Here is a 26,013-nt window from a genome sequence, read left to right on the forward strand (position 1 = left end):
AAAAAGAAAAACCACAAGGGTCTCCCCCCATTTGTGTGTACAGACTCGGGTCTCTCCATGTGGCCACAGCATGGAGCCTCAGGGTACTCAGACTGCTGCATGGTGGCTTTCACGACCCAGCCCCGGAAGGTGCGAGGCAGCCCCTCTGCCCTCATCACAAGCCCTTCTAGAACCAATGGGACGGAGATACTGCTTCTATGGAAGGAGTGTCAAAGTCACACTATGCGACATGAGGGGTGGTGGTGCTGCCACAGACCACCCTCTGGCCGCGATGGTTCACATTCCACCCACATGACACACATGGTTCCTCCCATAAGTGCCCATTTCTTATCACCTCTCATGGATGCCATCAACCCAAAGCCTAGGGTTTCATCCTTCAAATCAGGTCCAGATGCAGGTGAGACTCCATGGGTGCCATTCACCCATTTTTTTTTTTTTTTTTTTTGCAGCTCTCAGGACACGTGTCCTGAACTGAAAAAGAGATCACTGCAATTCTGTGGGGCAGGGCAAGGGTTCCCTACCATTATCCCAGCACTCCCTGAACACCCTCTACAGGTGGTAAGCTATGGGAAACCCAGGTGGATGAGAAAGACCCAGAATCTGTCAGCCTAAGGTGTGATCTAGGCTTTTCCCTGTGGCTGCCCCTGAACAGACTGACTCTACTACTTGGGGAATTGGGGAAACCTTCCAGGGACCCTCTGAATGACCCGGGTTGGAACAGCGTGGGTGCACATAATCTGTGGATTTTTTTTTTCCTGACAAATACAGCACAGTACTAAAGATGTATTTTCTCTTCCTTGTGATTTTCTTAATGGTATTTTCTTTCCTCTAGCTGACTTTATTGTAAAAACACATGCATAATACATATACCATACAAAATGTGAGTTAATGGACTTTTATTTATTTTGAAAGATTTTATTTATTTGACAGAGAGAGAGATAGAACATGAGTGTGAGCAGGGGGAGAGGGAGAAACAGACTTCCTGCTGAGCGGGGAGCCCAATGTGAGGACTCAATCCCAGGATCCCAAGATCATGACCTGAGCTGAAGGCAGATGCCTAACCGACTGAGCCACTCAGATGTCCCATAGCATATGTTCTATTGCATATGTTATATATAATTGCATTCTTTTAAAGTATGTATGTATGTATTTATTTTAGGGGGGCAGAGGGAGAAAAACTTAAGCAAACTCCACACTGAGCCCCAAGCCCCACACGGAACTCAGTGTCAAGACCGTGACATCACAGCCTGAGCCAAAACCAAGAGTCAGACTCTTAACCAAGTGCACCACCCAGGCACCCCTATAATTGCATTCTGTTTTGTTTTTTTTTTTTAAGATTCTATTTATTCATTCATGAGAGACAGAGAGAGAGAGAGAGAGAGGCAGAGAGAGAAGCAGGCTCCCTGCAGGGACTCCGGGATTACACCCTGACGAAGGCAGACACTCAACCCCTGAGCCACCCAGGAGCACATATAATTGCATTTTTAAAGGTTTTTTTTTTTAATTTTTATTTATTTATGATAGCCACACACACACAGAGAGGCAGAGACATAGGCAGACTCCAAGCACCAGGAGCCCGACGTGGGATTCAATCCCGGGTCTCCAGGATCACGCCCTGGGCCAAAGGCAGGCACTAAACCACTGCGCCACCCAGGGATCCCCATAACTGCATTCTTATAGGGACACCTGTGATGGTATTTAGAGCCACCCAAATAATTTCCCATCCCAAGGTCCTTACCTTTATATACATTCAAAGGAACACTATTTAAGGAAATGAGGTAAATCTGTATTCAAGAACATGATGAAATGCCCAAGGTATATTCCAAAGAGAAAAAGAAGTTAACAAGCAACATCCAGACAGAAGATATAGCAGAAGACCCTATAGGAGCAATTGAAAGACAAATACCTTCTAATTAACTTAATAAGAAACATATCAAACCTATTTAAAGAGAAATTTAAAACTTTTCACAAAGATACACTTGAACAAATCAGCATATATGCCATATTCCTGTGTAGAGATATTAACATCATAAAACAGAGATCTTCCATAAACTAACTTTTAAATTAAAAAAAAAAAGATTTTATTTGTGAGAGACACACAGAGAGGCAGAGTCACAGGCAGAGGGAGAAGCAGGCTCCCTGGAGGGAGCCCGATGCAGGACTCGATCCCAGGACCCTGGGGTCACACCCTGAGCTGCAGGCAGACACTCATGCACTGAGCCATCCAGGGGTCCCTAATTTTTAAATTTAATACAATCACAGTGAGGGACCCCTGGCTGGCTCGGTTGGTAAAAGCATGCAAATCTTCATCTCAGGGGTCGTGAGTTCGAGCCTCATGTTGGACGTAGAGGTTACTTAAAAATAAAATCTTTTTAAAAAATACAGTAACAATGAAAATACTAGTGTTTTAGTATAAAAACCTGGATGAATTTATTGTAAAGGCTATATTTTAAAAAGTAAATGCATAAGAATACCCAGGAAAATCCTGGAAAGAAATGCAATGACTCAGGGGGCAACGAGTAGCTCTATTACTTACTTTGAAATATTCTCATCAGTCATGCAAACAGTCTGTTACTGGTTCATATTAGACAGTCTGACCAATGGAAGAGAAGAGAAAGCCCAGAAATCGATGCAAATAGATTCAGGAATTTCTATGCATTACTTGGTGCATCATGTAATAGGACGGGTGGGAAAGGTTAGAGGAAAACAATGTTGGATCCCTAATAATGTGGACAAATTCCAAATGGGCCAAAGATCTAAACATTAAAAGTGAAACTGTAAGTCTTTGAAGGAACCACTGGGAGGATTTGCTTATAACTTTGGTCTGGCAAAGGCTTGTGAAAAAATTACTTTAAATCCAAAAAGTACCTAAAGATTTTAAAAAGACGCACTTAAAAATATGCTGGTCAAAAACACACCCACATTCTGAGCAACCAATAAACACAGACACTGAGAAACTACTTTTGCGAATCATATCATACAAATGTGTAATTCTCTTACCATTTAAAAAGCTCTGAAAAATTGTAAGAAAAATACCAATAACTCAACACAGCAGTGATATACACCCTGACATGTCTCACAATATGATATATAAATGGCTTATATACATGAAAATATATTCATCCTTGCTTGTAAGAGCCATAAATTTAAACTACACTGAGATGTTTTTTTCTGCCCCCCCCCCCTTTTTTTCAAATATCAGATGGGAAGGTTTTAAAACTGCAGTGGCAGTGGCTGCCTACCCAAAGGGGTAAACTGAGAGGGCACAGGGGTAGGGGGGAGAATTTTAACAGTACTTAAAAAAAATCTTTTATTATTTGAGACAGGGGGGTAGCAGAGTGAGGGGTAGAAGGAGAGGCAGAGAGAGAATCTCAACCAGAATCTCCTCACTGTGCTGAGTGAGGAGCCCATTGTGGGGCTTGATCTCATGACTCTAACATCATGACCTGAGTCAAAACCAAGAGTCAGTGGCCCAATTGACCGAGGCTTCTGGTCACTCCACAGTATTCTTTTTTATTTATTTTATTTTTGATCCTATAAACGCATTACCTTTTTATAAAACAAATATACAATAAAATATTTTTGAGAAGGGAAGCAAAGTGTTGAGTAGTATATAAAATGATATACTTTCTAGTATACGTTTTTTGCAAAAGCTATTAACACTGGGTATCATCGTAGGCTTGTATTTGTTACACGTTTTTGTCTCCTTTTATTTGCATAGGAAATGTGCGTTGTCTCTGTAGTCAGAACAACCAAACATGGTGATTTATTTAGTCATTTTTCTCTCCATTTTTTTAAGGTTTTGCTTATTTAAGTAATCTCTACACCCATTGTGGGGCTTGAACCCATGACACGAGATCCAGAGTCACATGCTCCTCCAACTGAGCCAGCAAGGCACCCCCAAAAATGATTTAAGTTCATTTTCTGGGATGCCTGGGTTGCTCAGTTGGGTAAGTGTCTACCTTTGGCTCAGGTCATGAGATCAAGTCCCACATCAGGCTCCCTGCTCATCGGGGAGCCTACTTCACTCTGTCTACTTGCTTGTGCTCTTTGTCAAATAAACAAATGTTTTAAAAATCTGAAGTTCATTTTCTGATTTCATAGGGAAACATATTTCTATGTTTCCTCCTCACTGTTCTTTAACTGTGACAAACAGCAGGGCAATCCTGGCTTTTGCCTTCCATCTTAGTCAGTGCTCTTCCCTAACTAAACCTGAGTTATGTTTTTTTAAACATCAGACTCCCTCAGGACTTGCCTGCTACTCTCAGATTCAGACCAGAGTGGATAAACAGGATCAAAAGTCCTTTTGCCTCATTTCAATGTTAAGGAATCATGGTTTTCCTTGTTACTGCTATAGCGATTCCACAAACAGAAACTTCTAATCTCTTCCGTCAAATCCAAATGTCATGAATTTATGGGGGGGGGGGGGGGGGCGGCAGTGGTGGAAAAAAATCCCAGGAGAAAGACCTCTTCCCTTCCTTAAATGGGGAGAGAAACCAAGACTTTCCAGAGGAGGAGCTCCACCTGTGGCTGAGGTTATTTATAGGAGTTGGATTTAAATTTAATTCTGCCCTCAGGTAACTCCAAGGAACTGCTGCTTTCAGAGCTGGCCCCACCTTTACCCACCCGCACGTAAGAGGGCTGTGTGGCTTCAGTGCAATTACAGATTGAATACAAATTTTGCAGGCAACAGCCTAGAAACATAAACAAGCTCTGCTGTGGGTCACTGGGAGAAGGGGGTCGGTGTGGCGGCTGAAATCTAGCTGTGTCACCTTGACATGAGGACCCGGACAGATTCACAATATCCTGCCCCTCGAATGTAAAATGGTATGGCCGCTCGACAAACAGTATGGCCTTTCCTCAAAACGTTGCAGGTAGAATTACCATATGATAAAATCTTTTTTAAAAAACATTTAATTTATTTATCCATGAGAGAGACATAGAGGCAGAGCCACAGGTGGAGGGAGAAGCAGGCTCCCTTTGGGGAGCCTGATGTGGGATTCGATCCCAAGACCCTGGGTCACGACTTGAACTGAAGGCAGGCACTCAACCGCTGAGCATTCCGGTCTCCCCCAAAATAAATAAAATCTTTTTTAAAAAAAGGTTTGTTCGGGCAGCCCTGGTGGCGCAGCGATTTAGCGCCGCCTGCAGCCCAGGGCATGATCCTGGAGACCCCGGCTCTCTGCATAGTGCCTGCTTCTCTCTCTGCCTCTCTCTCTCTCTCTGTGTGTGTGTGTGTCTCTATGAATAAATAAATAAAGTCTTTAAAAAAAAAAAAAAAAGGTTTGTTCTTCATTCCCAAGTACATTACCTGTCGCTTCACAGACCCCAGAAGAAAATCAGGAAATTAAGGACTAAGTCAAGTTAATCTTTAGACCTCGGTCTCATCATTATGAAATAAAAGAGTTGAGTGGAGAATCTGTGATTCCAAGTCAAGATGCTATGTCAGAAGAGGAGAGCTTAAGGGGAAATAACCCTATGGAAATTAAGGTGAAAAAGAAAGAAAAAGAAAAAAAAAGAAAGATACCCAGGACTAGAGAAATGAACACTGTCACCTGCTAGGCTTTGAGAATCTACTACAGGCCAGACATCAAAAATTTTTATTTAAAATTATGCAAAATCCCTCTATAGAGTGATCAAGTGTTCGCCTCCATGAAATCTTTATGCACTGTGATCCCTAGAGCCTAAAACAGTGCTTATCACAGTAGAAATTCATGAGTTGCTGGTTTGTTTGTTTGTTTGTTTTTTAAGATTTTATTTATTTATTCATGAGAGACACAGAGAGAGGCAGAGACACAGGCAGAGGGATAAGCAGGCTCCCTGTAGGGAGCCTGATGCGGGACTCCATCCCAGGACCTAGGGATGACACCCTGAGCTGAAGGCAGACGCTCAACCACTAAGCCACCCAGGTGCCCCCAGAAATTTTAATTTAAAAATTTATTTATTTGTGAGAGAGAGAGAGAGAGAGAGCACAGGAGGAGGGGCAGAGGGAGAGGGAGAGAGAGAATCTCAAGCAGACTCCTGGCTGAGCACTGAGCCTGACATGGGGGTCAATCTCATGACCCTGAGATGATAATCTGAGCCAAAACCAAGGATCAGATCTCTTAACCATCTGAGCCCCCCAGGTGCCCCCCAGACATTTTATTTTTAATGTTTTCTAATGTATCAGTCTTTTCCTTTATGGTTTGTACTTTATGTGTCTTGTTGGAGAAATCCTTTCCTACCCTGATTTGATATAGATATTCTTTTTTAACCTAAAAGCTTTTTTTATTAACATTGTATTTTGAAATAATTTTAAGCTTACAAAATGTTGCAAAATTAAAAATGGTACAAAGAGCACTCATACACCCTTTACCTAGTTGACCTAGTGTTAACATTTTATGCATTTATCATTTGATACATATAATATATGCAAGACAGCATATGTAATACATACACATATCATATTTCTCCTTGACTATATGAAGGCATGTGACATACATCATGGTACTTTACAGCTAGATGCTCTGGTGTGTATTTCCTAGGAGTAGGGATAGTCTGTTACATTACTATAGACCAGTTATCAACTTCATAAATTTACACGGATAAAATAGTTTTTATCAAACCTCCCATTCATATCTCAATTTTGCCAGTCAACAACTTTGATGTGGACATTCTCCATAGCCTTTCCATAACTCTATAAATCATATAATCATATAGTAGTTTTAGATGATTATTTTTATAAGTTTATTTAATTTTTAAAAAAATATTTTATTTATTTATTCATGAGGGGACACACACAAAGAGACAGAGACATAAGCAGAGGGAGAAGCAGGTTCCCTGCAGGGAGCCTGATGTGGGACTGATCCCAGGACCCCGGGGTCACAACTTGAGCTGAAGGCAGACGCTCAACCACTGAGCCACCCAGGTGTCCCTAATTTGTTTTAGTAATCTCTACACCTACCATGGGGCTCGAACTCACATCCCCGAGCTCTAGGGTCACATGCTCTTCCAACTGAGCCAGCCCAGATGCCCCATAATCTTATAGCAGTTTTAAATGCAGGATCCAAACCAGGGGTAGGTATCACATTGAACTGTCATGTCTTTTTTGCTTCCTTTAATCTAGAATACTTCCTCAACCTTTATTTGTCTTATTTAATACTGACATTTTTGAAGAATACAGTCCCCTCTCCCCCATTTTAGTAGAATGTTCCTCATTTTGTGTTTATCCAGTTTGCTCATGATTTAGGTTGGTAAAAGCAGTCTCGGCTGGAGCTCTGCACAGCTGCGTGGTGTGCGATACTGCATCTATGCAGTGTCGTGGCGATGCAGTATTGTCTTTCTCGAGGCATCATGTCTGGAGGCACATGTCTATCTGCCACCCATTGGTTAACTTCGATCCCTGGTTCTAATTCTTGTCCAATCTCTCCCCTGTATGATAATGCTTTCTATATTTTGTGCTTCCTTCCAACTGGTAAGTCGTCTAGGGAGATGCTTTAAGACATCCAAGCCTCCCCCTTCTTGTGACAATTTCCCCGTAGCGTTATCAGCACCCACTGATGATTCTTGCCTGGTCCAATCTTTGCCATGATGGTTGAAAAATGAATCACCTAAATGTTTTTAAGTTTTGTTTATTATGTGTGCCTTTAAATTAATTTGATTTTATATAGTGTGAGGAATCTTATCCTATCCCTTCACCTCTCTCATATGTCTAACGACTCGGCTTCATTTATGGAATAGCTCATTCTTTTCCCACTGGCAAGAAATGTCCACTTTCTCATGTGTCGAATTTTCATTTTTGCTGGGTTTGTTCCAGGGTTCTCTATTCTGTTACTCTGTTCTATTGGTCTATTTGTTTATTTCCACACCAATACTATAGTGTCTTAAGTCCTATCACTTCGTAATAAACTCTGATGTATGGTAGAGCAAGTGACCCATCACCTACTCCTTTAAATTTGTCTCAGCCATCTTTGTCATCCAGGCACTCTATTCACTATCACAAGTAATTTTCACAACAACCTTTGGAGAGGTGAAGCAACTTTCCCAAGGTCACAAAGCCAGGAAGGAGGAATCTGACCCCTGGTCTGCCCAAGGCCAGAGCTCTTTGTGTTATTTCCTGGGGTTCTGACTTCCCAAGGCCCAAGGGCCAGTTTTCCAGGCATGGAGAAGTGGGAAATCAGAGAATTAAGTGTGGGCCGATGAGAGAAGAGAGATATCAGTCTGGTTTGAGCTGGGTCTCTGGGGTATGGACTTTGCCAGCCAAGGGATGGGGCCTCTGGAGGCAATGAACTTGAGAGACACCCCCTTCCCCCCTTCCCCCCCCAAAACCGATCACCCACAGGTGATGGGCTCATCTTCCAGCTTTCCAGGCTGAGCAGGGTAAGGTGGCAGCAGTTTGAGAAGGGACACCTGCAGCTGCTTTCATGTTGGGTGTCTGGTGCCAGGGCTGAGATGCATGGAGGAGACGGGATCTGCGGGCTGCCTGCCTGCCTGCCTGGAGGCCAGGATAGATTCCACTCCAGGGAGCCCCATCCTCCCCCAACTCCTCCCTGACAGATTAAGGAACCCTAATCAGCTTGGGAAGATTAAGGGCTCTGGACAGCTGTTCCCACACCCCCACCCTGGGCCGTGCTGGCAAAGAGACCTGTGGGAGGACGTCAGAAGGGGGATCAGCCCTGTGACCCCTCACCCCCGGCCTGGGCCCGCGCCCCCGCCCCGGACTTTCCGGTGAGTGGCAAAGGCCCCTTGGCCAGGACCCGGGTCCTTTCTGCCCCAAGTGGGTGTACGGAGGGAGTGGGCATGTCTCCCCTGACCCCTGTTGGCTCTGAGGAGAGAGGAGGGGCAGGCGAGAAGGGAACAGGAAGCAAAGGAAACAGGGGTTTGGGGTGAGGGGTGCAGTGGGCTTCCAGGCCATGCCCTTAACCCCCGGAGGGTCGTCCAGGCCAGACTTGGGGCTATGGCAGTGGCCTCCAGGGTTAGTCGGGCTTTGAGAAGCTGGGGGTTGCAGAGAGGGCCCTGAGAGAGTTCTGGGGGCCTCGCCGCTCATCGCACCCCGCTTCTGCTCCCAGAAGCCGGCGATGAGCGCGTGCGCCCTCCTGGCGGGTGGGCTCCCCGACCCCCGGCTCTGCGGCCCCGCGCGGTGGGCTCGGTCCCCGCCCGGCATCCCCGGGGCCCCGCCCTGGCCCCAGCCCCGGCTCCGGCTCCTGCTGCTACTGCTCCTCCTGCCGCCCTCCGCCCTCTCCGCCGTCTTCACCGTCGGGGTGCTGGGCCCCTGGGCCTGCGACCCCATCTTCGCCCGCGCCCGCCCGGACCTGGCCGCCCGCCTGGCCGCCGCCCGCCTGAACCGCGACGCAGCCCTGCAAGGCGGGCCCCGCTTCGAGGTGACGCTGCTGCCCGAGCCATGCCGGACGCCGGGCTCCCTGGGGGCCGTGTCCTCCGCGCTGGGCCGCGTCTCGGGCCTCGTGGGGCCGGTGAACCCCGCAGCCTGCCGGCCGGCCGAGCTATTAGCCCAGGAGGCGGGGGTGGCGCTGGTGCCCTGGAGCTGCCCGGGGACGCGGGCGGGGGGCACCACAGCCCCCGCCGGGACGCCGGCGGCCGATGCTCTGTACGCCCTGCTCCGCGCCTTCCGCTGGGCGCGCGTGGCCCTAATCACCGCGCCCCAGGACCTGTGGGTGGAGGCGGGGCGCGCACTGTCGGCCGCGCTCAGGGCCCGGGGTCTGCCCGTGGCGCTGGTGACCACCATGGAGCCCTCAGACCTGTCTGGGGCCCGGGAGGCCCTGAGGAGGGTCCAGGACGGGCCCAGAGTCAGAGGTAGGCTCCCCTGCAGGGCGCGGGGGCGGGGGGGGGGCGCCGGCAGGCAGCGGGGCCGGCGGTGAGCCCGAGTGTCCGACGGTCCGCAGCGGTGATCATGGTGATGCACTCGGTGCTGCTGGGCGGCGAGGAGCAGCGCTGTCTGCTGCAGGCTGCGGAAGAGCTGGGCCTGGCCGATGGCTCCCTGGTCTTCCTGCCCTTCGACACGCTGCACTACGCCTTGTCCCCGGGCCCAGAGGCCTTGGCCGCGCTCGCCAACAGCTCACAGCTGCGGAGGGCCCACGATGCGGTGCTCATCCTGACGCGTCACTGTCCCCCAGGGGGCAGCGTGATGGACAGCCTGCGCAGGGCCCAGGAGCACCAGGAGCTGCCCTCGGACCTCGATCTGCAGCAGGTAGAGGGACCAGGGAGGAGGGCAGAGGGGAGGATATGCCGGAGAGGGGGGGAGGAGGATGGAGCTAATGGGAGCCGGGAGCCCTGCACCAGTAGAGAGAGAGACCAACTAGCAGCCCCTCCTGTTCTGTCGTTTTCTGGGTAAAGTAGAGGCTCTGACCTTGCTCGGGCCATGTTAGTGTGTTGGGATTGCTTCTAGAGTGTAGACGATGAGACCTCTCCAGCCCAGCTCCAGTCACTAGACCCTATGAACTCAACACTGCAGTCGGCTTCAAAGTAAACCCACTTCCAGCACCATGGCCACACATGATCTGTAATACAGAACAGGAAGGAGCAAGGATCCAGATCCAATCTCCACACCCCATGTATAGGGGTTTCCTCTGGGGCTTCATCTAGTGGTAATACCTTTTTGGCAGCCTTGCCATCTCGTGAGGAGCAGAAAGGTCCCTAGGTGGAACCAGGAGTTTCCATAATCATTTAGATCCACGGCTTACACCCAAACAACCAGCTGAGATCCCCTGAGAATCCAGAATCCCCGTTCAGACCGTCTGACTCCATACCATTCCTAGAAAGGGGAAAGGGCTGGAAAGCACTAAGAGGGAAGGGAGTTTGGATGTCAGTGGGCAATAAACTAACCACCCCCAAAGGTGCTGTGAATCGAGGCAGGTTGAAATATTCTCCACCAACACCCCTAGTCTCCTTCTGGAAGATTTGGGGGAGCCAGTAGCAGAAGGATGGGACTAGTCAATAAGAAGGGGAGAACAAGAGTCAGGAACGTGGTGAGATGGGATGGGGGGTGGGTGGAGAAAGTGGTGAAAAGCATCTTCAGTTCTCAGCTACTGGCTCCTTCTGAGATCCCTAGGAAGTCATCCTTGATTCTTCTCACCTTCCCCCCAACCCCTACATCCAGACGTCAAGTCCTGACAGTTTTACTTTGTAAAAGTCATTTGAATCCGTCCACTTTCTCCATTCCCCCAACACTGTCCTGGTTCAGGACACAGCACCTCTGATCAAAATCTTGAAGCAGCATCTCCCCAATAGTCTCTGCTTCCACGCTTACCTATCCTGGGCCTTTCTCCACCCAATAATCAGTTCAAACTTCAGAAATCTGGCAAATCTGACTCTGCCACACCCCTGTTCAGAGCCTCCCAGGGGCTTCTCTCATCCTGGATAGAAGCAGGTGTCTTCACACAGTTTACCAGGTCTCTTGGTCTTCCTCTCTCTTCCACCTTCCCTGACATTCAGCCAGATGGAGCAACTTTGGGTTTCCTAAATGTGCCTTTCTCTTTTGCCTCTGTACTGCTGGGTGTACTCTTCCCTGGCCCTCCTCTCCCCCAGATAATTCTGACTCATCCTCTGAAGGATGGTCACTTCTAGAAGCCTTCTCCTCCTCTTCCTCCCTCCTCCTCCTGTCCCCACCCCTTGCACTACCTCAGCCTCCCTGTCTGTCTCCCTAACTAGATGAAAGATTCCTTGGGACAGGGACTTTATCTTACCTACCACTTTACACAGTGCCTGGCACTGGGGAGAGATGGAAACTGGGAAAAATAAGCTTGATGACATGGGGTGAGAGCCTTGGGGAAAGAAAAGAAGGAAAAATAGAAAATGGAAGCCAACCAAAAGATAGGAAAGGAGGCTTTTAGGTGAATGAGAAGTAATGATATTAAAACTACAAGCAGGACGACCAATTGGAAAGGGAAGAGAGGAGCTGCAGGTGATGGAGAGTAGGGATAACCAGGGGTGAGAGAGTGGAAAGAGGAAGGTCAGTGGGTAAGAGGGAAGAGGAGAGAGCCAATGGGGAGAGAGGAGGAGAGGAGAGAGAGCGCACCAGTGGGGAGAGAGGAAGAGAGGAGTGGGCCAATGGGGAGAGAGGAGGAGAGAGCCAGGGGGAGAGAGAGAGAATGAGAATGAGAGAGAGAGAGAGAGAGAGAGAGAGAGAGGGAGAGAGAGAGGAGAGGGGAAGAGAGTGAGCCAATGAAGGAGGGGAGGAGTAAGCCGATGGGGCGGAGAGTGTGAGCCAATGGGGAGGAGGAGGAGAAGGAGAGAGAGAGAGAGAGAGAGAGAGAGAGAGAGAAACCAATGAGGAGAGAGGGAAAGCGAGCGAGCCAATGGGGAGAGAGAGAGGAGGTTGCCTCCACTGAGGGACACAGGGAAGCACCCCAGAAGTGTGAACAGTCTATACCCTCGGGCCTTGAGGGCTTGAAAAGAGCCATGAGAAGCCAGGAGGTGGGCGGAGAGCCCGGGCCCTGAGTCCCTGCTGTCCTGGCGCAGGTGTCCCCGCTCTTCGGCACCATCTACGACGCGGTCCTCCTGCTGGCGGGGGGCGTCGCACAGGCACGGGCGGCCGCAGGGGGCGGCTGGGTGTCAGGAGCCGCGGTAGCCCACCACATCCCGGATGCCCAGGTCCCCGGCTTCTGTGGGGCCCTGGGAGGAGCCCAGGAGCCACCGTTTGTGCTGCTGGACACGGACGCGGCGGGGGACCAGCTCTTCACCACATACATGCTGGACCCCACCCGGGGCTCCCTCCTCTCAGCTGGGACCCCCGTGCATTTCCCTAGAGGGGGAGGAACACCTGGGTCCGACCCCTCATGCTGGTTCGAGCCAGGTGTCATCTGCAACGGAGGTGAGGGCGAGCACCCCAGTGCCACCCCCACCCCATTTTCCAATGCCTGCCCTGGGACAGTCACAGTCAACACAGACCCTCCACAAAGTGGTGAAAGACAGTCAACTCTCATCCTGTAACTCCTTCCAGAGCCTTCTCACACCCCTGGCTTGTGCAGAACCTCTCCCTTGCCACCACCCCACCCCCCCCCACCCCCCCCCCGCCCAATGCCCTCTTGGAACCTTTCTAGCATCTCCCCTTTGCAGAACCCATGGCCTTTCCCCAGACCTGGTCCTGGGCTTCCATCCACCTTCCCTAGAGCATCCGCCATCTGGCATGACTGCAACCTCCATAGAGAGGGCGCCTCCCTCAGGCCACCATCCTCAGTGTCCCTCCTCTCACTGCCTCTGCAGGAGTGGAGCCCGGCCTTGTCTTTCTCGGCTTCCTCCTGGTGGTTGGGATGGGGCTGACTGGGGCGTTCCTGGCCCATTATTTGAGGTGAGTATGGGAGTGAGGTAAGTAGGAGGTGAGCTTAGCTCCCCACCTTCCAGAATTGCATCTGTGCAGCAAAGACAGCAGGCTGGACCCACTCAAGAGTAGAAAAAGGGAGGATTGGGGTCTGCCCCAAAAGGCAGGCAGACCAGAGGATGTTTGGTTTGGGGACAGCTGGTCTCCCCTGAACCAACGTGATCCTCTGCCAGCTTCCTCGCTAATGCCCTTTCCCTCTACCAGACATCGGCTACTTCACATCCAAATGGTCTCTGGCCCCAACAAGATCATCCTGACTCTGGACGATGTCACCTTTCTCCACCCGCATGGGGGCAGCACGCGAAAGGTGGGACAGCAGGGAGCCAGGTCTCCAAGTGTTCCCTGTATATCTGCTCCCCTGCCTGGGCCAGCCCTCACCCCAGCCCCCACCTGGGAAGGCCTGCTTCCTGCCCTGGTTCCATCTCAGGTCTGAGCTCTGGGGGTGTGCAGTGAGAGTAAGAGCCCCTGTCCCCACTGCTTTCCTGGGGCAGTTTCTAGCTTTTCCAAGAAAAGCTACTTGTTAGCTTTGTAAACTGTAAAGTGCAGTGCTATGAGGAGGTAATATCATTATCACTTTCCTAAATTGAGATTTCTTCCCCTTCCCCTCTGTAACCATCAGAACTCAGGCTGACCTCAACCTATGACTTGACCCCACAGTATACTTTGACTCTTTCCACTGATTGGCCTCTACCCTCCAGGTGGTCCAGGGAAGTCGCTCGAGTCTAGCCGCCCGCAGTACATCAGACATTCGCAGCGTCCCCAGCCAGCCCTTGGATAACTCCAACATTGGCCTCTTTGAAGTGAGTCTTACTCCTAGCCAGGCCCAGCTCTATTCCTGGACTTGTATCATATCCTGCAGGCTCCAGGAAATGGTGATAGGAGTCCAGAATGGGCTTTAGGGAGAGGTCATGGGTTCCCCAATGGGGAGCATCTGAGATTCCTTCCTGCCCCAAAATTATGCCTTAGCCTTTATCCAGATGAGAGCTCCTTGAAGGCCAATCACAGTGGCTCAGAAGCTGGAGGCCTGACTGGTGGGGGGGTGTGTACTGGGACCATGCAGCCTGGTGTGGCCACTGAAGCCATCCCCTGCCCTGTTGGGATCCCCTGTCCCTGTCCCCTCAGTCATCCAAGATTTCAGGTTACCAGAGGACACAGGCCTCCCTGGAAAGTTTGGGGCAGAGCAGCATCTGGGATGTGGCCTCATGGTCACAAAGAGGACATTTCTAGGGCATGGATTATTCAGGATGGGAAGTTTCCAGATGGGGTTATCTCCCACTCAAGAGCCCCATCCAGCATTTCCACCCAGTTCAGCTCAGATTCAGGAACAGCAAGCCTTAGAGGGGAGAAAAGAAAGTCATAAAAGGGCGTTAGGATCTCAACTATGGGTCAGCTGATCTGAATGTGGTGGGATGTGGGCAAAATTGTGAACAGAGTCAGAGGGAGCTCAGCTAATCAAGAGTCGGTGGATATTTAGAGCTCCCGAGTGTCAGAGAACGCAGAGGCTCCCGCCCTGTCACCTAGAGGCCACTGCCGGCTGCTTCTCAGGGGAGCACTATTGTCATTTGGGGCAAGCTGTTACTCCTCCATAAGGGACTACCCTGTGCCTTCAGGAATGGATAGCGTCTCTTGTCCTGTCCGCTAAACACAGTTCCCGATTAAGAATGTCTCATATTTATTTCCAAATGCTCTTTAGGGAGTCAATACCTAACCACCAGGATTCCCCTCTAGTCCAAATCCCTCACTGGCAGACGAGGCTGGCTACATAGGTCGCAAAGCCTAAGGCAGAATTAAAGTGAAGGGTTCCTTGTTCATCCAGGGTGACAATGCAGATGGGTGAACCAAACACAGGCGCTTCTGAGCGTGGGGCCCAGTGGGACTGCTGGGGCTGTGTCCCCGTGAACCAGCCCACCAGCCCGACTGACAGCTAAGGATAGGGAGGCTCAGAGCTTGGAGGGAAGCTGCCTATACTTTGCAGTTTGTAATAAAAAGCCCAGACTCCTGACTCCCAGCACAGTGCTCTCTCGTGGCAACAGATGGTGCCAAGAGCTGTGATTTCAGTGACATTTGTGGTAGCAATGGCTTGTTTAATAAGGCTGTTGGTGAGTGCATCTGGGGTGGTGAGGACACCCCTGCAAGGGTGGACTCCCTCCCTCCTGGCTAGCTGTGAAGTGGGCTGGCAGACCTCAGACCTCTTGCCCCTGATGCTCTGTGTCACAGGGAAGATATGTTCTGGGGCAGTGGGCAAGTGCAAATGTAGGGGCCCTAGGGCTCCTTGCCTGGTGGGGTTTTAAGAAACTGAGTTCACTGCTCTCATCTCTACTCCAGGGAGACTGGGTTTGGCTGAAGAAATTCCCCGGGGACCAGCACATAGCCATCCGCCCAGCAACCAAGATGGCCTTCTCCAAGGTGAGGGTGGGCCTGGGCTGGGGTGTGGGGTGGGCATCATTTCCTAACCTCCCTGCCCTCTCTTTGCCCTACCCTACAGAGGTAGACCCCAATGTGGGAGAGACCAAGAGGTCTCAGTGGAGGTGTCCCCTCCTCTCAAAAGCAGATTTCCCATTCCGCTCTCTCATATGCTAGCTCTTTCCTGTGGTGTGCTTGTCATGATATGTTCAATGTGTGCTTGCATGTTTTTTTTTTTTTAAGATCTTATTTATTTATTCATGAGAGACACAGAGAGAGAAAGAGAGGCAGAGACACAGGCAGAGGGAGAAGCAGGCTCTATGCAGGGAGCCTGATGTGGGACTCGATCCCAGGTCTCCAGGATCGAGCCCTGGGCGGCACTAAACCGCTGAGCCACCAGAGCTGCCCTTGCATGTTTTTTTTTTTTTTTAAGATTAATTAATTTATTTAGAGAAAGATAACATGAGCAGGGGAGAGGCAGAGGGAGAGAATCTCAAGCAGACTCTGTACTGATTGTGGAGCCCCACACGGGGCTCAGTCCCACGACCCTGAGATCATGACGGGAGCTGAAATCAAGAGTTGGCCGTTTAACCAACTGAGCCACCCAGGTGTTCTTCTAGTTCATTTCTTATCTGCCTCCCTCACTGGACTGTGAGCTAAGTGAGGGTTCCCCCTGCCCCATCATTGCATTTTTGGCACGCAGCACAGTATCTGGAACAGACTAGAGAGACCTAATGAATGTTGAGTGAGACAATAAGGGCTTTCCAGTTTTGTTGAGCCACTTGTGCAGAATGGCCTAGTTAATGCAAACTGAGTGAGGTGGAAAGCTGGCAAGCAGGCTGTAGACTGTATTCTAGTCCTTTCTCCGTAATGCCCCCCTTACATCATGCAGCCTCGACCTGGCCTCCTTCCCTGATGTCTCCACAGAAGCTTTTGGCCATGGCTGCAGAATGACTTAGGGTCAACAAGCTAAATTACCATTTAATGGCAGGCATCTCAGATGAAAGGTCTTGTCTTACTGGACCAAAAGAAAATCAGAAAGGACAGCCATCACCCATGAACCCCTGTTTTCCTAGCATGCCCAGATTGTGAGGGCCCCTGTCCTTCTCTGGGGCCACAGCTTGACTGCTCAGTCCCTGCCTCCCTAACCTGGGTAGGTGGGGAGTCTCAGACATACTTGACACAGTGACAGGACCAGGCAAAACAGCCCTGAGCTGTCACCAGCACAGCCATTTCTGGTGTTCTTTGGGTTTTTTGTGTGTATGTGTATTTTTTTCTAAGATTTTATTTATTTATTCATGAGAGACAGAGAGAGACGCAGAGACATAGGCAGAAGGAGAAGCAGGCTCCCTGTGGGGAGCCTGATGTGGGACCCTAGGATCGTGAGCCAAAGGCAGATGTTCAACCACTGAGTCACCCAGATGCCCCTCTGGTGTTCTCTGAAAGTGGTGGTGCGGCCTCTTCCTGGTTCTCTCTTCAAGGAGGGGAGGGTCGTGGTGCCAGGGGCTTCTGCCTGCGGTGTTTTTCCCTAAAGCCAGGCAGTTCAAAGTCTTACAGCTAAACCATCAGAACCTGCCTGGGTCCTGGCTCCCCGTGCAAGGTTGTCTTTTCAGCCCTAACTTGAAACTAAACCATACTCAGTACCCGAACAGCTGGCCTTTGACCGACTAGTGCCTTCTGCAGAGAGAGGCCATCTGTGGAAGAAATCCCCACGGATCTTTCCATTGGTCATTCTTCTGCCATCTTCCCAGCTGGGACACCCAGAAACAGGCCTGCATAACAGGTCTCCTTCCCACGTTGCTTCCAGGGCGGAAAAGGCCCGTTCACTTTCTCCCTCCCAGCTCCGGGAGCTCCGGCATGAGAACGTGGTGCTCTACCTGGGGCTCTTCCTCGGCAGCGGGGGAGCTGGTGGCTCGGCCGCGGGGGAAGGCGTGCTGGCCGTGGTCTCAGAGCACTGTGCCCGGGGCTCCCTCCACGACCTCCTCGCCCAAAGGGACATTAAGCTGGACTGGATGTTCAAGTCCTCCCTCCTGCTGGACCTCATCAAGGTGCGGGGTAAGGGGGGTGCGGGGGTGGCAGGGAGGACAGGGCCGGAAACCACGGGGCTGAGGCTGCCTCTTCTCCCACCGCCCCAGGGAATGAGGTATCTGCACCATCGAGGCGTGGCCCACGGGCGCCTGAAGTCGCGGAACTGCGTGGTGGACGGGAGGTTCGTGCTTAAGGTCACGGACCACGGCCACGCGCGACTTATGGAAGCTCAAAGGGTGTTACTGGAGCCTCCCAGCGCGGAGGGTAAGATTCCTGGGCTGCCTCCTGAGGGGACGCAAAGCCCCTGGGATTCCCGTCATTTCCAGCCCCCCCCCCCCCATTCCACAGCCCTGCCACGAAAAGGTCTTGTGACTTTGGGGAGAGGAAGGGTGGGCTCTGTGATGGGGGGGGGGGCTCACCTTCTCTGAGACCCGTGTTGGTTTTCCCATAGTCCCTCCTGGGGGTAGCTGCAGGCAGCGGGGCCAGACTCAGGCTGGGAGTTGGTGAGTGGGTGCGAGCCTGGCCTTTCCGGTTAGGATGGGGGTCTGTCCCCAGCGCCCCTCTCCCCCGAGGTCCTCCTCATGCCCACGCCCCTTCCCCCCTTCCCCCCCCCCTGCCCCCAGACCAGCTATGGACAGCCCCGGAGCTGCTTCGGGACCCGGCCCTGGAGCGCCGCGGAACGCTGCCCGGCGACGTCTTCAGCCTGGGCATCATCATGCAGGAGGTCGTGTGTCGCAGCGCCCCCTATGCCATGCTGGAGCTCACTCCCGAGGGTACGCCGCCACCCCCCCACCCCCCGCACCCCCGCCGGGGCCTGGCAGTACGCACAGAAAGTCAGCCTGCTGTTAGAGCCTGGGGGGAGCCAGCCTCTTTCCCAGAAGCCCAGAGCTGAGCCTGGGCCACCCCTATGTGGGTCTGAGGGGTCAGAACAGTGGAGAGCCCAGCATAGGGATGGTCACAGGTGGCTCTAAGGCGCCCAGACTTCACTGGTGGCCTCTGTCCTCATCCAGGATCCAACCTGCTCCTTCAAATCCCCAGCAGGGCAGCAGTATTGTGGGAAGGGGGTGAAGAGCATTCTGGTCTGGTTCAAATCCATATTACTTACCATCTATGAGAGTCAGCAAGCTCCTTGATCACCCTCACCCTCCCTCTTCTATGTGCAATGGATGTTAGGCTCCCCCTGTCATCTCTTACCTGCCCCCTGCCCCGCCCCCCGGGATTCAGGGTCCTCTTGTGGCTCCAGCAACCCCTCCCTCACTGCACTCCTCCAACCACTGGAATTCTGATTTAAAGAACCCCAGTAGAGTCCCCCCATCTTGGGCTTCAGCCATCAGGCCAGAGTCAGGTGGCTCCTCTCGGTCCCTTTATGCCTCCAGAAGTGGTGGAGAGGGTGCGGAGCCCCCCTCCACTGTGCCGGCCCTCTGTGTCCATGGACCAGGCACCTGTGGAGTGCATTCAGCTGATGAAGCAGTGTTGGGCAGAGCACCCTGATCTTCGGCCCTCCTTGGGCCACATCTTCGACCAGGTCAGGGGCTGGGACTGGGCAGGGACTGGGCTGGCCACCTGTCGGCCACCTGGGGAAGCTTCAGGAAGGCAGGATATCAGGATCTCTGCTCTCCAAGGGGTAGTCTGAAGACTGGGATTAGGTGGGGGCAGAGCTAGAACAGGGGCTGTGGAGGCCTTTGGAGTGGGAGACTGAGTTCTGGGTGGGAGAAATTTTAATTCAATTCAAATGACATTTGAATTGCTTAGCACAGTGTGGCAGAAAGACCTTTGGCCTGGGAATCCAAAGGCTGGGCTGGTTCCAGCACCCTGTCAATGACTAGCTGAGAGCAGCTGACCTCTGGGAACCCTCATTTCCCATATGCCTCCTCATAATGTGTGAAAACATTATCCCCGGAGTAGGGGGCAGGTGATGAGTCAAAAGTGATGGAGGAAGGGGAGGTTCAGGCCTAATACAGCCGCTCTCAAGGGCAGCCCAAGTCCCACCAGCTTCCTCCTCCAACTAGTTTAAAAGCATCAACAAGGGCCGGAAAACCAACATCATTGACTCGATGCTGAGGATGTTGGAGCAGTACTCCAGTAACCTAGAGGACCTGATCCGGGAGCGTACGGAGGAGCTGGAGCTGGAAAAGCAGAAGACCGACAGGCTACTCACGCAGATGCTGCCTCCGTGCGTGCCCAGTGCCCGTGGGGAGGGGGGCAGGGGTAGAGGGGAGGGCAGCTGGAATGCAGCTGGTCTGGGGTAACCCCGCCTCCCGCCATCCCTAGTTCTGTGGCCGAGGCCCTGAAGATGGGGACGCCGGTGGAGCCCGAGTATTTTGAGGAGGTGACACTGTACTTCAGTGACATTGTGGGCTTCACCACCATCTCAGCCATGAGTGAGCCCATTGAGGTGGTGGATCTGCTCAACGATCTCTACACGCTCTTCGACGCCATCATCGGCTCCCACGACGTCTACAAGGTGGACTGTGCAGGGGGCAAGGCCTCCTTTGGCTTCCCCAGTCCCCAGCACACCTGCCCCAGTCTTTGGCCCCCCTCCTTCATTTGCCCCAGACCCCAGTCCAGCCCTCCAGGATCGGAAGCCTCCCCAGGATCTCTGCACTAACCCCTGACCAGGGACAATCGCTTGGGGGGAGAGGGGTGCTCAGTACTGAATCCACACTACCCCTTCCCACAGGTGGAGACAATCGGGGACGCCTACATGGTGGCCTCGGGGCTGCCGCAGCGGAACGGGCAGCGACATGCCGCGGAGATCGCCAACATGGCCCTGGACATCCTCAGCGCCGTGGGCTCCTTCCGAATGCGTCACATGCCCGAAGTGCCCGTGCGCATCCGTATTGGCCTGCACTCGGGTACCTAGAGGACTCTGCGCCCATCTCCCCCACTGGGGCCCCGCTCCACGTGTCTCAGACAGGACGTAAACCCCCTGGGGGGGGCAGAGAGGGTTTGTCTTGAAGCCGCCCTCGCATCCAGGGCACCCCGTTGTGATTGAGAGCATGGCCTTGGGGAGCTGGTGGAGAACATGGGGTGCCAGCGACCCCCGAGGTGCTGGGTGCCACCTGGCAGCCTGCACGGCCACCAACCCTGCGTGTCTCCGCAGGCCCGTGCGTGGCTGGCGTGGTGGGCCTCACCATGCCACGGTACTGCCTATTTGGGGACACGGTCAACACCGCCTCGCGCATGGAGTCCACGGGGCTGCGTGAGTGGAGTGGGGCTGGGGGGGCTGGGGGGGATTCACTGAGCAAGGGGGGCGATGGCCCTGGGGGCGGGGGACACAGGAGGGGAGTCTCAGAAATCCCCCTCCCTTGTCGTTCCAGCTTACCGAATCCACGTGAACATGAGCACCGTGCGGATTCTGCGCGCTCTGGACGAGGGCTTCCAGACGGAGGTGCGTGGCCGCACGGAGCTGAAGGTGAGGCTATAGGCGCGGGGGGGGGGGGGGGGGGGGGGGCGGGGACGACGACACGCGAAGGACCTTGGGGTCCCTGGAGATCCGCCTGCCTGTACCCCAGCAGCCTAAGTGCTCCCCTCCCCGTGTTCCCCCAGGGCAAGGGCGCCGAAGACACGTACTGGCTGGTGGGCAGACGTGGCTTCAACAAACCCATCCCCAAACCGCCCGACCTGCAACCAGGGTGAGGTGCCAGCCTTCTCCCCGGCTCCAGCTGGGTGCGCGTCTCCCCTCCCCCGCCCCTCTCCTCCTTTCCCCCTCCCCACTCTCCATCTCTGAAGCCACCGCCCTCTCTCCCGCAGCGCCAGCAACCACGGCATCAGTCTGCAGGAGATCCCTCTTGATCGGCGCCAGAAGCTGGAGAAGGCAAGGCCGGGCCAGTTCTCTGGAAAGTGAGGCCAGCTGGAGCAGGTGCTGCCCCTCTGCTCACAAGGCCCGCTGCCTGTCCCCCCTCGAACTCCAGAGTTGGGGGAATGGGCTCCCCATCAATGGGAGATGCTTTCTGGGGAACAGGCACCTCTTCCCCAGCCTTAGGGCCTAGCCCTACCTGCTGAACTTCCCACCCAAGTCGGAGGTCCCTATCCCTGTCTGAGGAGTGAGCCTAGGCTCGTTCCTAAACCCAGGGATTTTCCTAAACCCAGTGAAGTACCAGCTGCAGGGATTCTGGCTCAGTAGGTCCGGAGTGGTCCAGGAATCTAGACTTGAGAACCCCTATAAAGGTGACCCAAGACCTCTCCTCCGGCCACCCCTACCCTGTGTTAACCAGGCCTCCTTGCCAGGCTGCACAGACTGCAAGAGACACAAGAGATAAGAACTCTAGGGAGCACCACTCATCAGAGGACAAGATGAATGCTGTCTCTAGAGGTCTCTACCTTCCTAGAAGAAACTTTGATCCATGACCCTCTCCTTCCTAGGGGAACCCCCATGACCCCTTTCCACGATTTCCCTCTGAGACACTCCTCTCTCTCTCAGGGTACTGGAAGGTCCTCTTCCTGAAAGTTGCTGCTATAGGTGACCAAAAGTCTGGCTGACACCAGTGGCTTCTAGCCAGCTCTGCCTCAAAGGATTCCGGGCCTTTACAGGTGCTGGCTGCAAATCTGCAAATCTGTGACCTTGGGAAAAGTCTCGTGCACTCTCTGTGCTTGGGTTCCCCCTCCAGGGCGAACTGAGGAGTGGCCTGTGTGGTTTCCATGCTCCCCTACTCTGACAGCTGCTTCAGCAGAGTTGGCCTGGGGATATGGGGCACTGGGCTCGGGGCCTCCAGCCCCAGGGTCTCTGAACCCATCAGGAGAGATTGGGGTGAGGATTTTCCACTGTCCAGCGCCTCCCAAGACCCCAGGGATGGGGTGTCTGGGATTGGCCCCAACCCCAGAGGCAGTGGAGGAGACCCTTCCAGCGCAGGGCTGTCACATGGCCTAAGGATGAGCCTCTGTCTAGCTTCCACCGTAGTCCATCCCCGCCTGTCAGACACTGCTCCCATCGCGACTTGCTCAAGTGCAGAGAAAAGCTGGCTTCAAGGCTTGGGGGAAAGGAAGGCAAATTGGCTGCTCCAAAACTCTGCTAACCAGAACATTCACTGCTTAACTGGGTATCGCTGAGCATCCCTTCTACTTAGATCTTTCCAGCATGCATTAACAACCCCAACCTGCCCCCACCCTGCCCGTCCAGCTGAAGTTTCTTTTGTGGAAGTGATGTTCCAGAGCCTGAGCCTTGGCACGGCTGACTCGGGGTGCCCTTCCCCATGGCTTAAGACCCTGGAAAGTTAGCCGCAACCAACCAGAGGGCTGCTTGAGGTAGTGAGCGTCCAGGCCCTGGAGGTCTCCAAGCAGAACCGGCAACATTGTTGGCCAGGGATGGAGCAGTCTGAGACAGGTTCTAGGTGTAAAGATGAACCTGATCCTCGGCAGGTGGAGCATGGTTGGGAGCCAGTAGCAGCGACCTCACCTGGGAGCTTGTTAGATATGCATAGTCTCAGGCCCTGACCTGACTTGAATCAGAATCTGCATTTTAACGAGTCCCCTCCAAGCACTCACCTGCCGAACATTTGTGAATCGTGTCACTAAGTGATCCTGAGAATCTCTAAGATTTCATTAAAAACCAGGCTAGACTCTAGCCCTGAGACTCCTTTTACTTGGTCTCTGGGGCAGTTTTTTGTTTCTTGTTTTGAGCTAATATTTAGAAGTGTTAGGGCTTCACTCTTCTGTTCTCATGGTCCCTGCCCCTCCCCGAGGCTCCAGGACCCCAAGATTTTCTTTCTTTCTTTCTTTCTTTCTTTCTTTCTTTCTTTCTTTCTTTCTTTTCTTAAAGACTGTATTATTTATTCATGAGAAACCCAGAGAGCGGCAGAGACAGGCAGAGGGAGAAGCAGGCTCCCTGCGGGGAGCTCGATGCAGGACTGATCCCAGGACCCCGGGGTCATGCCCTGGGCCAAAGGCCCTGAGCTCCGCCACTGAGCTCCCCAGGTGCCCCACGCCCCAAGATTTTCTAAACGTCAGTCCTTCTGTCTGGTGCCTGTGGGCATCTGAGCTCAGGACTCCCCAGCGGCGTAGCTGCGGTCGGGCTCCTGGCGATGCTCCTGCCTGTCTGTGAGATCCTCCAGCTCCGTAGCACCTCCCCCCTTCCTCCCTAAAGGCTGAGAACGAATGTAGAAGAACTCTAAAACCCCAGCACTTGTAGGTTCTGGTTACTTGAGGTGGTGCTGCTAGAGTGAGTAATTTAGCTCAATTACAAAACATTTTAACCAAGTCTGGAGATGATGAGTTCAAGGCTTAAAAAAAAAAACCCTGATGCACATGCAGGTGCGCATGCGTGTGCGCACATGGTTTTTGTTTGTTTGTTTTTTAATTATGTACGTTCTTAAATATCTCCCTTCAGACTTTCTCTGTACTTTGGTCCCAGGGATGGGGGACAGACTGCCTCTCTGGCGCTGGACCTGACAATGTGGCTGTAGCCCTCGCTCCCCTGTCTCTTCCCCGGCCCCCCTGCCGCCCCCCACCAGCCCTCCCAGTATCCCCCACTCCCACCCTTTCTGTCTCCTTCCGTCCCACCTGTGAGGATGGCCTGTGATTCAGGGAACCTCAGGGCAGAGTTGACCCGGGGATTACCGGATTATGTGTGAGAGGACTAGTGTGGGCAGGCTGGGGCAGGACAGTTGTCAGAGGAGGAGGAGCTGGGGCCCAAACCTGGTTGGGGCCAGGTTAACATGGAGGCAGCAGGGCTTAGCAGGTCCCTTCCCACCTTCAACCCTGCCTTGTCCGGAGACCTCAGTCTCAGCTGAGCAGAGATTGCTCCCTTCCCTGCCCCGTCTCCCCTCTCTCGGCCCATACTTCCTCCCTGTGGTCCCTGAAGCTCTCTGCCATTGCCCTGGAACCTTCCTTCCTGGGCCCAGTCAGGGTCCTAGACCCTGCTACCCATCCCCCTCCAGTCCTCTTCACCTGCTAGCCCCTGTCGTTCCTGGGCCCCGGGCACCCCCCCAGCCCCGAGAGCACCTGCTTGGTCATCAGGCACTCCCTACCTTCAGATGTGTTTACATTACCTCTGCTGGCTGTCCATCCCCAGGACCCACACTGGGGGCTGTCCCCGCCTGTGTGGCGGCTCTGTAGCCAGGACCGGTGATGGCCAAAGCAGGGCCCTCCTGCAGCTGCTGCTTTGATCCTGTAGCTGGGACTCCCCATCATGTCCCCGGGCTCACTCGGCACCTTTTCTCTGCTGCTCCTCGGGGTCTGGGCCCTGCTCCCCATCCTCACCTGCAGTGGACCCCAGGGACCCCCCTCTGGGGGATCCGTTTCGCTGCCTTGTGGGGCTGTTGTTCACTGGGATCTTCTGGACTGTGTGCTGTGGATGCCAGGCCATGTGCCATGGTGTTGGGTCCTGGGAGGGTGGGGGCTGAAATAAAGGTGTACTTTCTTCCATTTCATCATATGTGATCCTTTCAGCCCGGGGTGTCCAAACACCCCCTTACCTAAAGCGTTCAAACCTGGCATTTCCTAGCAGGGCTTCAGATAGGGGTAAGGCTTCAAGCTGGCAGAGGCAAGGGGAAGTGAGCTGAGGCCATCAGCCCCCCATCCCAGCAACTACTCTGCTCAGAGGGTCTGCTCTGAGGCTAAGCAGGGAAGCCTCAGGGTTTTCCAGCTTCTAGAAAAGACCAGGGGTTCCGAGGCTCTGGAAAAGGGTGGTATGGCCTCATCCTTTGGCAGTTGGAGGGAGATGAGAGGGAAGACAATAGCAGAGCTATTCTGTGACCATGACCCATGGAAGCCAGAGTCCAAGATGGAAGGAACAGGGCTGCAAATGTAGAAGCTAAGGACCATGATCTCTGCACAGGACTTCATGACCCGCATTCCACCTCTCACCCCTCAAGAGCCTGCCACTGGGGCATCAGAGCAGAAGAGACAATCCCAAAGCCACCAGGGAGTGACTGGCTCATTGGTCATCCATCATTTCGGAGCTCCACTGTCTCTGTCTGTTTCTGACATGAAGACTCGTGATGGGCATCTTGCGGTGCCTTCGTGGCTTCCCCATGCCCCATCGCCAGTCCCCCTGGAACTGACCCCAGGCCTCCCCCTCCAATCATTGCATCCCTCTGCCTCCCTCTGCCAGCAGAATTGCTTCAAGGACAGGTAGATGACGTGGGTGGAGCAAGGAGGCTTGGTGCTCAGATGCTGCTGGAAGCTGGGTGAAGAAGTTGCCTTTTTTTCTCTGGGGTTCCCAACAGGGGAGGCTGCAGAGACACAGGGCATCACTATCAGAGGGGCAGAGACCAGTCTCCCTGCCCCTGCTAGAGTCCCTGCACCCCGAGGGGCCTAAAGCCAGATGGGCC

The 26,013-nt window shown here is 53.1% G+C and overlaps 1 protein-coding gene across 1 annotated transcript; it reads left to right on the forward strand.

Moving 5' to 3' along the window:
• Nucleotides 1-9,056: 9,056 nt before the first annotated feature.
• GUCY2D (guanylate cyclase 2D, retinal) lies at nucleotides 9,057-25,108 on the forward strand. Its single transcript, XM_026005188.2, has 19 exons — nucleotides 9,057-9,789; nucleotides 9,879-10,183; nucleotides 12,454-12,805; nucleotides 13,198-13,282; nucleotides 13,517-13,619; nucleotides 14,011-14,112; nucleotides 15,638-15,718; nucleotides 17,557-17,763; nucleotides 17,851-18,007; nucleotides 18,367-18,516; nucleotides 19,120-19,268; nucleotides 19,753-19,916; nucleotides 20,015-20,207; nucleotides 20,424-20,598; nucleotides 20,847-20,945; nucleotides 21,064-21,158; nucleotides 21,293-21,378; nucleotides 21,497-21,605; nucleotides 22,167-25,108. Exons 1-18 carry the CDS (start codon nucleotides 9,057-9,059, stop codon nucleotides 21,588-21,590), a joined length of 3,330 nt encoding a protein of 1,109 aa, XP_025860973.1. The 3' UTR covers nucleotides 21,591-21,605; nucleotides 22,167-25,108.
• The last annotated feature ends 905 nt before the right edge of the window (nucleotides 25,109-26,013 follow it).

Source organism: Vulpes vulpes, chromosome 12 (genome assembly GCF_048418805.1).
Source record: "Vulpes vulpes isolate BD-2025 chromosome 12, VulVul3, whole genome shotgun sequence".
NCBI classification, from domain to species: domain Eukaryota; kingdom Metazoa; phylum Chordata; class Mammalia; order Carnivora; family Canidae; genus Vulpes; species Vulpes vulpes.

What these genes read in the sequence shown, in the direction of transcription:
- GUCY2D (XM_026005188.2), top strand. Translation starts at nt 9,057, where the DNA reads ATGAGCGCGTGCGCCCTCCTGGCGGGTGGGCTCCCCGACCCCCGGCTC. An exon ending in TTCCTGGCCCATTATTTGAG is followed by an intron (nt 13,283 to 13,516) that starts GTGAGTATGGGA and finishes TCCCTCTACCAG; the next exon opens with ACATCGGCTACTTCACATCC. An exon ending in GTGGCCGCACGGAGCTGAAG is followed by an intron (nt 21,159 to 21,292) that starts GTGAGGCTATAG and finishes GTGTTCCCCCAG; the next exon opens with GGCAAGGGCGCCGAAGACAC.